This window comes from Lissotriton helveticus, chromosome 7 (assembly GCF_964261635.1).
Source record: "Lissotriton helveticus chromosome 7, aLisHel1.1, whole genome shotgun sequence".
NCBI classification, from domain to species: Eukaryota; Metazoa; Chordata; class Amphibia; order Caudata; family Salamandridae; genus Lissotriton; species Lissotriton helveticus.
The window spans coordinates 1,547,771,590-1,547,789,087 of record NC_136068.1 but is presented as its reverse complement, the minus strand read 5'-3'; the positions used below and the strand labels follow the sequence as shown (position 1 = coordinate 1,547,789,087).

Sequence of the window (17,498 nt, the reverse complement as noted above, 5' to 3'; positions counted from 1 at the left end):
TGGTCTTCTCCCTGTAAAGGATCTTACTAGCCACTGGAAAATTCCTTACCAGACTGCTCCATGGTGCCCCTTCTGCCCACACCGCCATGAATCTGTCCCTCACTTTTTATTTGAGTGCCCTGCCTATAAAGTCCCAAGGATGAAATGGTTAAAACCTCTGTGTCGTACATTGGGAACTAGACATTGCAACGAGGCACTAAGGATTCTTGTTTCAGACACTCGCACTTTTTATGCATGCGCCACCTCGAAGTATCTTGGGTGGGCATGGCGGATTCGGTCAAAAAGACTCAGACAAATTGTTTAATTATGTTTTTATTTTTACGGCTGTTCCATAACCATGCCTATTTTAGGTAATTTAAATATTTTTCCCCTAAAAAAAAACAAAAAAAAAAAACATAATAGTAAAAATTGCAGACTTAGATCATGCAAGGGGTTTCTTTTTAAAATACGTTTTTATCTTTAAATGCTTTGAAATGAATTTTACTTGTATGTATGCTTTTTAAGATATTTTATATGTCGAAATAAAGCCTTTTTGACTGACTGACTGACTGACTGACAATATTACATACAAGACACAGTTGCTGCTTATTTATCATATGCAGCTAACAACTACTGACAAAGCCAATAGTCCTGACTTCTTGTAGGTATGATGTTACTTGTTGTATCATATATCTGGATGCAATGACAGAAACAGCCAAATACAAGTCAGTCGGCACACTATGCTAAGCACAGATTTTTAGCTAACTGTTTTTAAGCTACGCCCTTAATTACATTGACCACGCCCCTTTGAGAGACCACCCAGGTTTTTCATCCCACTTAAAGCCCTGGGAACATTATATTCCATTTGTGGGCAGTTGTGTACCTTTGAGTCCTGAACCAACTGGACTGATGTTTTAGATTGGAATGGTTTCTAGGAAAACTGGACTCTGACTGCAGTACGGTGTCCCTGTTGACATGGAGCGATCGGGTACCCTTGTTAGTAATTGACACCTGAAAGCAAGGCTGTCGTGAGGGGCTAATTAACGCGGGCCGTGTATTTTTGGGGCCCTGTGCTCTTTGTACAGGATGTATTTAAATAAATAAACCACCTCTTATTGCATGTTGCAATTATGCCAAATGTAGTGTTTTGTCTTTCGCTCGTTTTCTTAATTACGAGCTACTCTTCGGATCAGAAACCAGCGAGAGGCCCCGCAAAGTTTTTGGCCCCGGGCCCCACATTAGCTTCTAATATGCTTGCCTGAAAGAGGCAGCTGTGACGCAAGATACGCGTGAAAATGGTAAGCGTTCCGGAAGAGGAAGTGGGCAGAAATATTCTAATTTAATGTCGATGGGAATGTTGAGGCGAAGGACATCCCTCCTGTGTAGAGAAAGCTCCTGCAAAGAGTAAATCACCCAAAATTAGGAACTTAAAAAAAAGTGTGGGGGTAGTTTGGTGATAATGTGGGCCTAAACCCTGGAGGATTTTCATGGTCTCGTAGAGGTACTTGATCTGCTCATGACCATGAAGTGAAGAGAAGAACAAAACAAGTGTGAATCAGTTAAGAAAAGGTAACTTAGACCACAGCATAGAACACAAAAGGCCAATATAAAATGCGAGTATAAAACAGATATTATACTGGTTTGAATCAAAAGAGATGTGACTCTATTTTGCATCGAACAGGTCTCGCTCCAGTTTAGAATAAAATAGGTCTTACATGTGATTGGTTCTTTCACAGCCCATCAGGCTTTTCTGGGAATGTCGTCGGTTGAGAAATCTCCCTATTGCTCGTGAGGCCCGCTCTACACCAATTACCCATTAAATGTATTTTCTCTTTCTTCTGTTCTCTTTCTCTCCTTCCTTCCCCTTCCTGTCTTGTGCCTCAATATCCAACCCCTGGTGCTGATATCCCTCTGCCTTTAGGATGAACCAGGAGATAATGTCGCAGCAGAACAGGTCGCCCGCCAGATCCCCCAACACGGTCCCTGGTGCGTTCTCCTACAGCCCCTACACTTCACGGAGGCAGCAGTCCCAGGAGCCTGTAGGCCCCAGCGATGTCCTTCAGAGAGGGGCTTCCCGCTACACTCCAATCCAGGCTGTGGCCGTCGTGGGACCCCCTCCAAAGATTGTACTAGCGAACAACGACATCTACTCGCTGCCGCAGAGGGCCCCGTCGGTGGGGCAGATTGTGCAAGGCACACAGGAACCAAGCCCTGTGCCAACTGCACAGGCCACGAGCCCAGCACAGCAGAGGGCGCGCACTGGACCGTTGTCCCCAGTGGTGCCCACACAACAGCTCAATGGTCAGAGTCTAGGTGAGTTTAGACACCTGGCACATGAACTTCTGCATGTTATGTTAAGTTGTGTTATGTTATGTTATTTTATGGTACACAACAGCATCAATCAGTCAATCAATCAATCAATAGTTAAAGGGTGTGCCTATCACCCGTGGGTGGAGCTACTCGAACATCCAGGTCTTGAGGCCACTCCTGAATTCGGCGACGGAGGGGGCGGTTCAGAGGTGGATGGGGACGTCGCGCCAGGCTTTGGCTGTGAAGTGGGAGATTGAACGTCCTCCTGCTCGAGTACGATGGATGTGCGGGATGCAGGCGAGGGCCAGGGACAGGTGTGTGGTGGGCTGGTGGAAGGTCAGGCTGTTGTTCAGGTATTCTGGTCCTGTGTTGTGGGGGGCTTTGTAGGCGTGCATGAGCAGCTTGAAGTGGCATCTCTTCTTGACTATAGTATAGTATGCTATGTTGCTCCTCAGAGGAGACTCACTGCTGAGGATGAAACACAACCTGTAGGGGAGAGAGTAAAAAAGCAGTAAAATTGATCACTATGAAGGTTCTTGTCCGCTCTAAAACTTATAAACAAGACCTGGGATCATCAGTGACAGGAAGAACAAAAGGCAGGAACCACATCTAACACTAGAGAGTCAAGGAAAATGCAATGCCCCTTCCAGACCCTGCATCCCTAGCATCCAGATACCTTGGTCAGGAGGTACAGCATGGAGAATTACACTTGAAGGTGCTACGCCAAAGCCTCTCTGCCACCATTCTCTGATTGACATCCTTTCTGTCAGCAAGGCAGCACATTCACCTCTTGCATTTCATGCCTGTAGTGTGGTATTCCATAGTAATCCCACATCATGTAGGCTCAGTCCACTCCTCACCTTGTTCCTCTGCTTCATGTTCCGGTGGCACTTAAGGCTGGCATTCAGGCCTAGGCCAATGATGCTAAATTCCACATTGACATTCCCAGTACACAAAATAGTCATGAAATCTTGCAAGATTGCCAACTGGCAATCAAAGTATGGAGGACTAAAAGATAGCTACAGCTAAATAGAGCAAACCTAGGAGTCATCTTTTAATGACCTCAAAGGAAGACCATCCATGCTCTACCACCACTGCGGAACAATATCTCCCGTGTAATATCTGCCAAATAAGTTAAACTCCTAGGCATCACTCACGATGGGGACCATTGCCACCAACTTAGGAGTGGTTTAACATTGGCTCTTTCAGATGAAGAATGGTCGATCACTCAGCTACCTCCTACCTGTGGTGAACAGTGAAGTGCTCTGGGAACCAGTGTTAATGTTCACACTTTGGCAAATCTCTGTACGTCAGAGAACCAGAAAAGTTGTCCTAAAGTACCATGTAACCTAGAATGTACTTATGAGGGCTGTCTTTGATCTAGAAAATAAGGAGCATTTCTCCCATGCTCTTAAATCTGTCCACTGCCTTTCCAGAAAGCAGAGTCCTTGTAGGTCCACCCATTCGGACTCTCTCCCCAAGGAGGAGACTACCTCTCAGTGGGGTGCTGCTAGAGCCTGGAACAATTCTGGTTACTCTATAGGCACGCGGAAGAGGATTTTGGAGATTTGGCTTGATGGGCACTCCCTCCCCTGCCTGCCTTGAGCATGACTATTTCACTGACTTGGTGTGAGAGGGTCAGAGCTTCTCTTCAGCAGCAGCTCCTATAACATGCTGGTGATTAGAAGACATGCTCTTCCTCGCTAATGGAGTAGGAGGGAGTAGACCCACTCACACAATAAGAGAGAGACAAGATACTCTCTTTTTCAGTTCCCAAAGAGCAGACAGGAAGTGGAGATGGGACGGTGCGGTCCACTGCAGAGGGTAAACAGCGTTTACAATGCAACTTTTACCACGCACTACCTTTACCTCGCAACTTTTACAACGCAAGTCATTACAACGACTTGCGCTGGGGGGCGCTGTAGGATAGGGAATAGTTGAATTTACTATCCAAAACCTTCCCTACTATGCAAGGGGACTGTAGTTGGAATAGTAAATTAAACTATTCACTATCCAGCGCCCCCCAACGCAAGTCGTTGTAACGACTTGCGTTGTAAAAGTTGCGTGGTAAGGCATGCGTTGTAAAAGCATGCGTAGTAACGACATACATCCCTGCAGAGTGTTCACCAATTGTGGCCAGGGGTAGATAGCTGGGCTGAATGTGAGAGGAGGGCAAGCTGAGATTGTAGTTGTATTTATCTAGCGCTTACTACCCGCGATGAAGCATTGAAGCGCTTATCGGCGAGTAGCATGCTACTCCGGAACCAAAAAATGATTTGTGGTGGATTGGAATAGGGAAATATAAATTGTTAATTTGAGCGGTGGACATGTGAGTCAGATTGAATTGGATCATGGGAGGGATAGTGGAGGGAAGAGTCTAGAGAGTGTTATTTGGGAGATCATAGCAGTAAGATTAGGTTCAGAATGAGTAAAAGGAGGAATACACAAGGGAAGAGTTTAGAAAGGGTTATTTGAGAGATCCTAGTAGTAAGATGAGGTTTGGATGTGTCAAAAGAGGGATAGAGGAGGGAAGAGTCTAGAAATCGATTAGGGAGATCATAGTAGTAAGATGAGGTTTGGGATGAGTCAAAAGAGGGATAGTGGAGGGAAGAGCCTAGAAATCGATTAGGGAGATCATAGTAGTAAGATGAGGTTCTGTTAATTTGAGCAGTGGACATGTGAGTCTGTTAGTTTGATTGAATAGGATAATGGCGGGGTGGTGGAGGGAAGAGTTTAAAGAGTGTTATTTATTTGGGAGATCATAGTAGTAAGATGAGGTTTGGGATGAGTCAAAGTAGGGATACATGCGGGAAGAGTTTAGAAAGGGCTATTAGGGAGATCATAGTAGTGAAATGAGGTGCGGGGTGAGTCTAGGAGTGATAGAATCTAGAAATGAGAGAGACTAGGATCACAACGAGGGGGATGGGGTGGTACCAAAGGGAGGGGGGCAGAATGACTGAGGGCATTGTTATGGGATTTAGAAGGCGTTCTCAGGGGAGAGTATGAGGATGTGTTATATGCTATATGCTATATGCTTTGTAATAACTATGTAGTATAGTGGCTAAGTGCCCCATACTGGCCACTTCAACTCGATGAACAGGAAGCAGGTGCGAGCAGGAAACAGGTGAGAGGGATGTAAAGTCTAAGTGTGTATCAGACGTAAAGTCTCGGGTCAAAACACAAGGTTTATATCTGGGGTATCCCAAGGTTCAAGGCATTGGGGCATATCTGGAGTAGTGTCTCATGTCATGAGGTAGTCCGCATCTGGAGTTGTATTGTGGAAGAGAACCACTAGTGTTTGTGTACCGCAGTGCCAGAGGTTAAGGCAGGTGGGGTGTGTCTGGAGCAGCATGAGGAGCTTATCTGAAATAGGGTGATGGGTCAGGACATGTGGCTATATCTGAGTGAAGTCAGCAGCGATGATGGATGCAACTGGAGCAGTGATGGGAACCATGGCATGAACAATGGTCTAGCACACTGTCAAAGGCCAGGCCATGTAGGATTGAATTTTAGTAGGGCTAGTAGTTAGAATATGTGTGGTCTTCTAGTGAGTAGTGTCAGACTCAGGTACAAGAAGCCTTGTTAGATGGGTCTGAAGTACTGTCTAAAACCAGAACTTGTGGGATGGGTCTGAGCATAATATATCCATCTGGAGTAGAGTCAGGTATCACAACTTGGGGCATGGATCTGGAGTAGTATCAAGGATCAGGCCATGAAAGGCATATCAGGAGTAGTGTGAATCGATGAGGATCCTAGTTGGAGTTTTATCGGGTATCAATACATGTGGGAGGTATTTCGAGTACTGTCATGGGTCAGGCTCTGAGGAATGTATCTGAAGTAGGTCTAGCTATGAGTAGTGTCGGAGGTTAGGCCATGAAGGGTGTATCTGGAGTATTGTCAGGATACAGGAGATGCATTTGGAGTAGGGTGGGTGCCGGGACATGTGGGAGGCATGTAGTGTCGGGTGCCAGGACATGTGGGAGGCATCTGGAGTAGTGTCAGTGACCAGGCTATGAGTCATGTAACTTGAGTAGTGTAAGGGCTCGCGCTGTGAGGGATGTGACTGCTGTAGTGTTGGATACCTGGATATGTATGAGGTCTCCGGAGTAGTGTCAATGGTCAAGCTATGAGTCATGTAACTTGAGTAGTGTAAGGGCTCGCGCTGTGAGGGATGTGACTGCTGTAGTGTTGGATACCTGGATATGTATGAGGTCTCCGGAGTAGTGTCAATGGTCAAGCTATGAGTCATGTAACTTGAGTAGTGTAAGGGCTCGCGCTGTGAGGGATGTGACTGCTGTAGTGTTGGATACCTGGATATGTATGAGGTCTCCGGAGTAGTGTCAATGGTCAAGCTATGAGTCATGTAACTTGAGTAGTGTAAGGGCTCGCGCTGTGAGGGATGTGACTGCTGTGGTGTTGGATACCTGGATATGTATGAGGTCTCCGGAGTAGTGTCAATGGTCAAGCAATAAGTTATGTAACTTGAGTAGTGTAAGGGCTCGCGCTGTGAGGGATGTGACTGCTGTGGTGTTGGATACCTGGATATGTATGAGGTCTCCGGAGTAGTGTCAATGGTCAAGCTATGAGTCATGTAACTTGAGTAGTGTAAGGGCTCGCGCTGTGAGGGATGTGACTGCTGTAGTGTTGGATACCTGGATATGTATGAGGTCTCCGGAGTAGTGTCAATGGTCAAGCTATGAGTCATGTAACTTGAGTAGTGTAAGGGCTCGCGCTGTGAGGGATGTGACTGCTGTGGTGTTGGATACCTGGATATGTATGAGGTCTCCGGAGTAGTGTCAATGGTCAAGCTATGAGTCATGTAACTTGAGTAGTGTAAGGGCTCGCGCTGTGAGGGATGTGACTGCTGTGGTGTTGGATACCTGGATATGTATGAGGTCTCCGGAGTAGTGTCAATGGTCAAGCTATGAGTCATGTAACTTGAGTAGTGTAAGGGCTCGCGCTGTGAGGGATGTGACTGCTGTGGTGTTGGATACCTGGATATGTATGAGGTCTCCGGAGTAGTGTCAATGGTCAAGCTATGAGTCATGTAACTTGAGTAGTGTAAGGGCTCGCGCTGTGAGGGATGTGACTGCTGTAGTGTTGGATACCTGGATATGTATGAGGTCTCCGGAGTAGTGTCAATGGTCAAGCTATGAGTCATGTAACTTGAGTAGTGTAAGGGCTCGCGCTGTGAGGGATGTGACTGCTGTGGTGTTGGATACCTGGATATGTATGAGGTCTCCGGAGTAGTGTCAATGGTCAAGCAATAAGTTATGTAACTTGAGTAGTGTAAGGGCTCGCGCTGTGAGGGATGTGACTGCTGTGGTGTTGGATACCTGGATATGTATGAGGTCTCCGGAGTAGTGTCAATGGTCAAGCTATGAGTCATGTAACTTGAGTAGTGTAAGGGCTCGCGCTGTGAGGGATGTGACTGCTGTAGTGTTGGATACCTGGATATGTATGAGGTCTCCGGAGTAGTGTCAATGGTCAAGCTATGAGTCATGTAACTTGAGTAGTGTAAGGGCTCGCGCTGTGAGGGATGTGACTGCTGTGGTGTTGGATACCTGGATATGTATGAGGTCTCCGGAGTAGTGTCAATGGTCAAGCTATGAGTCATGTAACTTGAGTAGTGTAAGGGCTCGCGCTGTGAGGGATGTGACTGCTGTGGTGTTGGATACCTGGATATGTATGAGGTCTCCGGAGTAGTGTCAATGGTCAAGCTATGAGTCATGTAACTTGAGTAGTGTAAGGGCTCGCGCTGTGAGGGATGTGACTGCTGTGGTGTTGGATACCTGGATATGTATGAGGTCTCCGGAGTAGTGTCAATGGTCAAGCTATGAGTTATGTAACTTGAGTAGTGTAAGGGCTCGCGCTGTGAGGGATGTGACTGCTGTGGTGTTGGATACCTGGATATGTATGAGGTCTCCGGAGTAGTGTCAATGGTCAAGCTATGAGTCATGTAACTTGAGTAGTGTAAGGGCTCGCGCTGTGAGGGATGTGACTGCTGTAGTGTCGGGGCCTGAACCCCAGCCCTGTGTGTCCAGCCCTACCTCGCATGGACCCAACTACCACAAATGCTGAATGTTTCAGGAGGAGACCCAGAAAAAGCATACAGGCGATGCATTTAGCAACACACGTTAATTTGTCCATCTATCTGTTATTACAATGTAGTGGTGTTTAATTAATATGTTTGCATCTGGCTCCTTATGTATATGTGTAAATATCTAAAAGTACACATATAGATATGTATACCGAGTCATAGGTATAACCTTTGTAGACGTCCTTGCCAGTTTTATCTGTGGCCCAATGTGTGCCCCATGGACGTTATTTTGGGGGCGCAGCTGCAACTCCTGGCTTGCCCTTTGCTACCTCTTTGCAACCCCTGGCCTCAGAGGTGGCAAATTCAGTGCCCGGAACACAGGAGCAGCGGGGGCTCCACTCTCTTTACTTTCTGTCAATTTCGTATTACACTAATAGTGAATAGATAATATATATTATTCACTAATAGTGTAATACAAATGGAGTACAGTGAGCTGGAATATGGCCTTCCATGGCAGCTGAGGTAAGTAGAAAATGCCTTTAAATGCTGCATGTTGAGTGCATGCTTGCAGGTGAGAGCGTGTTTTTGTGTGAGAGAGAGTATATGTGTGAATTTGTGTGTATGTGTAAGTATGTGTGTTTGAGTGAACGTGGAGGTCAAAGGGTGTGTGATGTCAGTTCCGCTACCCCTTGCATTTTGGTGAATTGACATCCATGGTGTGCCCCCTCCACCCCCGCCGCCCCCTAATATTAACTTCTGGAGGCGCCCCTGGTGAAGAGCAGGCGGATACAGCAGTCACAGTGAAAGGCTGATGGTGAGTGGCAACCCCTCCTGCTGAGGGTGAAAACAATCATGATTGAGTTTTACTGGAGAGATGTTGAATCCTATTTCAGTTCACCATAATAGTGAAAGAAACTGATGGTGCGAGATGATCAGTCCCTGTACATTGTAGTGGTGAACGTGGAGCCCTTCTGTGCTTCTATACTATGGTGATGAAGATGATGACAAGGGTTTCTTCTGCTGTAATGTTAGAGGCTGATGGTCGCCTCGATCACCTGAATGGTTGGTGAAAATGGGAGTGATACGCATTGATGGTGACAGACGATGAATCTTTCTCTTAGTATATATATTTCTGATAAAGATTGAGGGATAGAACAGTGCCATCTTAACGCATGGAACACGCTGGGCAGTTGCCTGGGGCCCCCACGTACAAAAGGGCCCCTGGCTAAACTCATTTATGCACAGAGCAAAATGTAACCAGTGGTGGCTTCTCCACAACATTTTTGTTCCTGTGAGTGGTTGTGTATGCCGGGACCAGTGCACTGCTTTGCCCGGGGGCCTATAATGCTGTTAAGACGGCCCTGGGATAGCCATCGAGAGACAATACGGTCATGATAGAGAAATATGGCGATGGATGGATGCTACTGCAGTAAATTTGATCTTGAGTCCCACTGTCAGTGTATACTATAATAAGGAAAACTGATGGCGAAAACCATGGGTCCTACTCTGGGTATATATAATAGCAATGAAGGCAGGTGGTGAAGGAGGGTGAGTGTAGCTGCAGTGAGTACGTTCCTGATAGAGGACAATGAGTGACACTACATCCATGTGACGGTGACAAACATCTCACTGACATCCCTGTTTGTGTTTCAGTGGACGGGGCTCACCAGGTGGATTCCACAGCACTCCGCTACGAGAGGGAAGTGGTGAGTATTAGTCAACATATTGATCCACTATTGACCACTCCAGCTCTGCTGATTCCATTAGACAAGCTCACACAATCCCTTCTCAAGGAATCAATAGGCAAGGCCCAGGGAAATAAAGAAGGTATTTAACAAGGATCACACATTCTGTGCAGGCCAGGAAGCCAGGATAATGGTTAATACCTTCCTGGGTCTAAATGTGACCGCATAATAACCACCAGCCTACACTGGCCAGATTGCTTGATTTGGGAGTAACCGCCTTTGACATGTGCATGGGTGGGTGGGGCATGGTGTTTGGTGACTGGACCCTGACTCTCTCTTCTACCCCAACACCTGATTCAGGACTTGCTGAACCACAACTTCGATGACATTGAGAACTTCGTGTCCAACCTACAGAAGTCTGCTGAGGCCTTCAAAGTCTTGGACCAGAGGAAAAAGACGAGGAGGAACAAGAAGTCCAAGTCTGGGGGTAAGCGCGCCAAAACCTGGGTTCTCGAGGGTGCAAGCACAGGTGCAACAAGTATAGGGTGTCTCGATATTCCGATGTGTGTATGTTGTTTTATGGTGCATCTATAGTGCTTTCACAAAAGCGCTGTACAATACATTATGTGAGGTGGTATGTTGGTAGGTTGGGATCAAATATTATATAGAACTTTGAAAGATTACGAGACAAGCCCCCTACTGCATAATTGACAAGGGAGTCGAGAAATGCCAGACACAAAATACTTTGATTACACTGGATCTGGAGCAGTGTCTAAAAGACACAAAACATACAACCCCAAAAATCAGAAGGGTAGAAAAGAGTTAGATGGGTTTCAGTGTTCCATGTCAAGCGTGAGCAGCTTATCGATGTATATCTCATGTGTGCACCTCAATGTTCCATGTGTGTTACCCCGTGCCCCATGTCACGTGTAAGCATCTTGCTCGTCCCCCACATATAAGTGCATCAGTTCAGTGTCCTCATTCACACGTAAGCATCTCAGTGTCATATGTTATGTATAAGGACCTCACTGTCATGCATGCAGCTCAATGTCCTATGTCACACGTGAGCACTTCATTGTCTCTATCATGAGGGGGCAGCTCAGTGTCGCATGTCATGCTTGAGCATATCAGTGTCTTGCGTAACATATGAGCAGCCCATTAGCGCATGTCTCACCTCAGTCCCTTTCCAGACCAGTGACTCACTGGTCCATGTAATTGGTAAACATTGCAGTGTCTTCTCCCGTAGATGAACAGCTCAGTGTCCCATGTCATATATGAGGAATCGGTGTCCAAGGTCATGCCAGAGCTGCCTCTGCACTTCGGTGTCCCATGTCGCACATAAGCACCACAGTGTCACATGTCATACTTGAGCTGCTCATGCATGGGTACAACATTGTCCTATATCATGCATTAGCCACTTAGTGTCCCATGTCATGGTGAGAACCTCTGCGTCTCATGTCACATATAACCCCTTCATGTTATGTCTCTGCACCTCGCTGTCCCATGTAAAAGGTGGGCTGTTCACTGTTACATGTTCTACATGAGCACTTCAGTATCTCACACCACAAGTGAGCCCTTCAGTGCTCCATATTACAACTGCCATGCCTCTGATCCTCAGTATCGCGTGCCTGCTGCTCCCTCTCCCACGTCGCACATGAGTATGTCAATGTCACACATGAGTACCTCGGTGTCCCAAGTCTAGCATGAGCATCTCCGTGTCCCATGTCATGCCTCTGCACCTCAATGTCGCATGCCAGCTGCTCGCTCTCCCACATCACACATGAGTACGTCAATGTCTCATGTCACACATGAGCACCTCGTTGTCCCAAGTCTAGCATGAGCATCTCCGTGTCCCATGTCATGCCTCTGCACCTCAATGTCGCATGCCAGCTGCTCGCTCTCCCACATCACACATGAGTACGTCAATGTCTCATGTCACACATGAGCACCTCGTTGTCCCAAGTCTAGCATGAGCATCTCCGTGTCCCATGTCATGCCTCTGCACCTCAGTGTCGCGTGCCAGCTGCTCCCTCTCCCACGTCACACACGAGTATATCAATGTCCCATGTCACACATGAGCAACTCGGTGTTCCATGTCTCACATAAGCCCACCAATGACCAATGCAATACCCGAGTGTTTCCGTTTTCCATGTCACACATTTGCAGCTCAGAGTCCTGGTTTCTTGTCACTGAGACTCTTGACATGAGTAGATTACTTCTGATCCACTGCAGATTCACAGAGGTATGTCCAAGTGGGCGTTTCTATGCACCTTGACTATTGCAACAATAGCCACAAGGCACTAGGCGCGATTGTCACTAGAAAGTTCAAGGCTGTTCTTGAGTGTGCGGCCTCTCTGACAGCAGCACTCTGATCATGTCACCCCATCCCTGAGAGTACCTCGGCTCTTCTTGACTGGTTCTTGAATTAAGAGAAGTCTATCTCTAAAACCCTCCTGTTTGTCCTCCAGAGTCTCAGCACTGTTCTTTAGCCAATGGAGGTTCTATGGTCCACCCATGCATTCCACCCATGCAGCACAAGTCACCTTGTGCGCCCAGCTTTAGGTTCTCTCGCTCCATTCTAAGAGGGAGATGGTTCTCGGTGTGAGCACCAATAACGTGGAACGAACTCCCATTGAGACGCTGGCATGTAAGCATCTGGAAAGATACGAAGTGTCAGGTCACGTCATTTGGCCTTTGTATGGTACATGTCTGTCATTAGTATGGCCTTGTAGAAATCGTAGGCTCTCTGCAGCTCCGGGATTGACCCACAAACTGGAGTCCGAGTTTCCTGTGATGTTGAGCTCTATTCCTAATCCACCCCTACAACTGTTTTGGTATCTTCCAAATCCCTCCCTTCAACTGTCACCGTTCCTTATAAGAACTAGAATGCAAAGAAACCCAGGACAGGTTCAGAGGTTAACCCCTGACATGGGTCTACTTGAGATCATTGCGGAACCCAAGCAAATCTTGTGATTACTATAGCTGAATCGCAGGGAAAAGAGCGGAAGTAGACAATCAACCTCCTGCTTGTCACTCGGAACCAACGACTGACTTTGTCTTCAGACACAATTTAGGATGTCAATTTTGTTGTTTACTTGCATGCTTTCTATGAGCATTGTTGGCTAAGAAATACCATTTTATTTCACATTTCCATGGTTACAGAATTCTGTTACAACAAAATGCCCTTTTCAGATATTCTAGGAAGAGTGACAAACAGATCAAGTCATGTGCAACTCCTGTCCTGTGAGAGCAAGCACTATATCTGCAACATCAAACTTTCAGGGCCCAATCACTCCACTCCACACTGGCTTCATTTGAATACTTGAATCATCTTTCCTGGTTCTTGAGCATCCTCAAAAGGAGGAGCCTTATAAAGTGCCTGTGCTCAGGTACTTATGAACACAAAGGGCCTGATTATGACTTTGGTGGACAGTGTTACTCTGTAACAAATGTGACAGATATCCCATCCGCCATATTACAATTCCATTGTATCCTACAGAACTTGTAATACGGCGGACGGGATATCCTTCAAGTTTACGACAAGTATCCCTTTTGCCAAACTCGTAATCATGGCCAGAATCTGGAGCACGATGTTCAGTTCATAAGGCCTCACCTGCAGTATTAAGTTCAATTCTATAGGATATATCTGGAATATTGTTATAGCAAGTTCTACACGTCACTTTTTAAGTATTGTGTCCAGTACTGGTGCCACATTTTGAGTATTTTAACTAGGTCTGTATGATACATATAGAATATTCTGTCCATTTCTGTGGCTACATATTATGTCCAGTTCTAAAGGACACATCCTCAGATGGATGGAAGCTATTCAAATATAGACCACAAGAAGTTGACTGAAATACTGAAGGAAAGGTTCATTAAAAAAATGTGCAACAATCTAAATATGTCAACACTGGCGGAAAGGAGTGTTGGGGAAATTGATGGAATTCTTTTAATTTATTAATGGAATATTCAAGGTGCAACAGTCTATGTATGCAAGACAGGCTGCTCAGTGTCTGAGGAGTAACATTAGAGTCCTTTTCCACAGAAAGACTGATGGGTTTGGCTATAATTTCCCATCAACCTGTAGGGATTTGTATTACATGATCTTATTTCAGACACACAATTGATGTTAAGTGGTTTTATTTCAACTGTACTATTGACAATATTCAGTTTTCTGTCAAGGAGGCTGTTAAATATACATGATCCCATTTTAGAAGGTCTGTTTCTGGATACCTACTTCATTTGAAAACCACACTTATATTTCATGATTCATTTTTGGAGAAAATATGTACAAGATTTAATTTAATTTCAGAATGACTATTAACAATATGTGAGTACATTCCTGGGCGGCGGCGGCCGCCTGGAGCCTTGCCTTGCCTCGCCCAGGGATTGCCCGGCTACTTAATTACAGGGATAGAGACCTACTTCTGCAACTGTTCAGGACCAAGTGCCCATGGCAATATGAGGACAGTGTCATCTCGGCTTACCCAGACTACACGGCCGAGGTACAACAATGACGTAATTCCTACACGGCGATCAAACAATAATTATGCATGATAGGCCTAAAATACGCTCTCCTTTTTCCTGGCAAATTGAGAGTAGTGGAGGGTGAAAAACTGCACTTTTTCCAGATGCCCGAGGAGGCGTGGTCCTGGCTGCACTTGAAAGGCGTAGAAATCCAAAGCCGACGGCTGAGTAGGAGACACTGAGAACAAGGCAATGGAGGCAATGAAGGTCGCGTGCCCCCCTTACTCCTCCCCATGCATGAGCAGTCAGCCAAAGAATATGGGCGCAGGTGGTGGCTGAGGTTCGTCAGTACCAGAAAAATGAATTTGCTGCCATGTCATCGGATCATGGCACAGACTCCAAGGTGGACAACACCAGATCTGGCGCTTTTGGTGAGACTGAATGACCGGGCCCAGCATTGACATCTAGACTGGTAGATGACCTAGTGGAATGAATTAACTGCTTGCATTAGGAGTTACTGTTCTTGACCCTTGCAGTCAGCTGTGGAGAGTATAGGGGTAGGGGAGAAGCTGAGGATCATTCATGTGGGCAGAGTCTAACTGGCTAGACTGCAAATTGGGCCCCCCCATGCACCCTTTTTTCCGAACTAGAGATCAGTACTGAGACAAAGGCTAATGGGGCATGCATGGATATGCTGTTCTAACATGGCTGGGTGCACGTTGTGGGCTCAGCCAGAGAATGTGGAATTGGGTACGTTGATGTTATTACAAGTTTTTTGAGCTGTTGGGGGAGCCGATATGCTCTGGCTGGGCCCTATACCTTGCACAGAGAGGCTTGATGTACAACGCACATGCTTAAGGGTGAACATATTCATACTTGACACCTCGTGGCGTGAGGCTGAATTTTGCCTCCAGATGTGCATAGCTCATAAGTGCTGGCATAAATACGTTTACTCCATTGGACTATTGGCTCCCTACTCCCCACTGCTCCCCCATGGGCCTTGCCAAGCATACAAACAATCACATTGCGGCAAAATGTGACAACATGGAGGGAAGCCGGAATAGACTTGGCAGGGCACCTGTATGCTAAGAGCACCTTGCGCTCTTTTCAGGAGTTGACAGATATATATGGGATACCACAGGACCAGTTTATAAAACACAGCATGTTGCAACATGCTGTCTACCACTACAGGCAATATTCTCTTGAGGGGTGCACATAAAATCATAACGGCGTTGTATGGCGCCTTCCTTACCCAGTATCAGAAGGTAACTGTAGAGACTAGGGAATGCTGGGAAGCAGACTTAAGAATGGAATTTGATGACAAACAACAGATGTGTGCCATGCAACAGGTAAAGGATATCTAACGAAACCCTAGGTTACGGTACCAGCAATTCATTTATTTTCATCAAGGCATACCTCAGACATGCGAGAGTTAAACGTATGTTCCCTGGAGCATCATCGACCGGTCCTAGTTGCAGGACGACTGATGCAGGATTCTATCACATGGTGTGGGTCTGCCTGGTGATACAGCGGGCTTGGGAGGAAGTATCGGGGCTATTTCAGCCCTGGTGGAATGCAAAGTACCACCTACACCGGTGTACTGTCTACTAGGCATCAGAACTAAATCCAAGAGGGACAAATATCTACACCAGATTATCCTGTGCACTGCCCAACATGAGGAGCTGGCTACAAGCGCTACTCAAATGGGAGAGGGGGGGGGATGGATATCACTGCCTCGATTAGGGCTCGAACTGTACTTACCAGAATGGGTTGTCATGGGATGCATACATTAGAAACATGGAGGCTCAGAATGATGTGCGCACTCCATGAGCCCTACATGGTTATCACAAAGGAAAGGAGTTATATCATACATTATATCTCAGACACCTTCCCCACACAGATGGACAGCAGCCTCACTGCCCTGTACTCCCACAGACAGACTCCTCATCATTCCATCCATACACCAGGGATCTCGTGGACCTTGGGCATGTGGTATCATTATGTGAGCCATGCGGCATCCTTATGGAGGGTTATGCTCATATGGAATCCCGAAGGGTTTTCCAGTCTCTCTTTTGTTACATAGGATATGATGTATAATTGTGTTGAGTACCACTGTGCCATTATAATAGGTGTAGGTTGCATTCGACAGCACACTGTGTGAAAAATGTCTCTGTAATCGCACATTAGCTACAATATTGTTTCTACCACTTTGTCAATGTAAAGCCTGCATTATGATACGCCCCCAACACGCATGGTTTGTTTCCAGGCCATAGCCCACGTGTTTTGTTCTTGTTTGATACGACCTTAATAAAGAAATGTAAACAAAACAAAAACACTATGTGAGTACATTTTAAATATCCTGTTGATACATGATTTTAATTTCCGAGACACAGTTTATGACGTATTTAAATTTAGAGGTATTTTCAGTAATACACAATTTCAATTTAGATGGATTATTGGCCATAGGATCTTTTAAACTATGGGTGATTAAGTTTCATGTAGGATATAATTGATGATATTCCATTTGAGTGATTACTGAAATTTGGGATGTAACTTCAGATGGACTGTTGATATGTTTATTGAATTTCTGAGAAGGAGTGTGTATAAACAGTGTATGCTTTTTTTCCAGAGGGTCTGTTGACGATAAGAAGCAAGCCTCCTCCCTTTGAAGAGTATGTCGATACCCTTCAGAAATTTAAATACTGCTTCAGCCTACTGGTAAGAGAAGTCGGAAGGCACCAGAGTAAGAAGTTCAACTGCTACAGCCTGTCTTGACAATCCAGTTCCATAGAAACCCTGCCCATCATGTCATTGTCTCTCTCCCTGCACTGCCAGCTATTTACAGCCACAAACCCAGCAGGTTTCATCATAGCTTAGTTGGCCCCACCCTCTCAGACAATCACTGCATAAACAGCAGGAATCTTTAAAGACAAAGACAACCATCATTTTGTTCTTAAATTGATTCATCTTCTGGTATGATCCTCCGAAACATATAATTAGTTCAAGGCGTTCCAGTG

The 17,498-nt window shown here is 46.0% G+C and overlaps 1 protein-coding gene across 1 annotated transcript in view; it reads left to right on the top strand.

Moving 5' to 3' along the window:
- EPS8L1 (EPS8 signaling adaptor L1) overlaps nucleotides 1-17,498 on the top strand; it is a 235,521-nt gene that overhangs the window by 182,248 nt on the left and 35,775 nt on the right. The window contains exons 8-11 of the mRNA XM_078655013.1: nucleotides 1,901-2,292; nucleotides 9,983-10,035; nucleotides 10,375-10,501; nucleotides 17,111-17,199. Coding sequence (XP_078511139.1) covers nucleotides 1,901-2,292; nucleotides 9,983-10,035; nucleotides 10,375-10,501; nucleotides 17,111-17,199 — 661 coding nt within the window. The remainder of the gene's footprint in view (nucleotides 1-1,900; nucleotides 2,293-9,982; nucleotides 10,036-10,374; nucleotides 10,502-17,110; nucleotides 17,200-17,498) is intronic.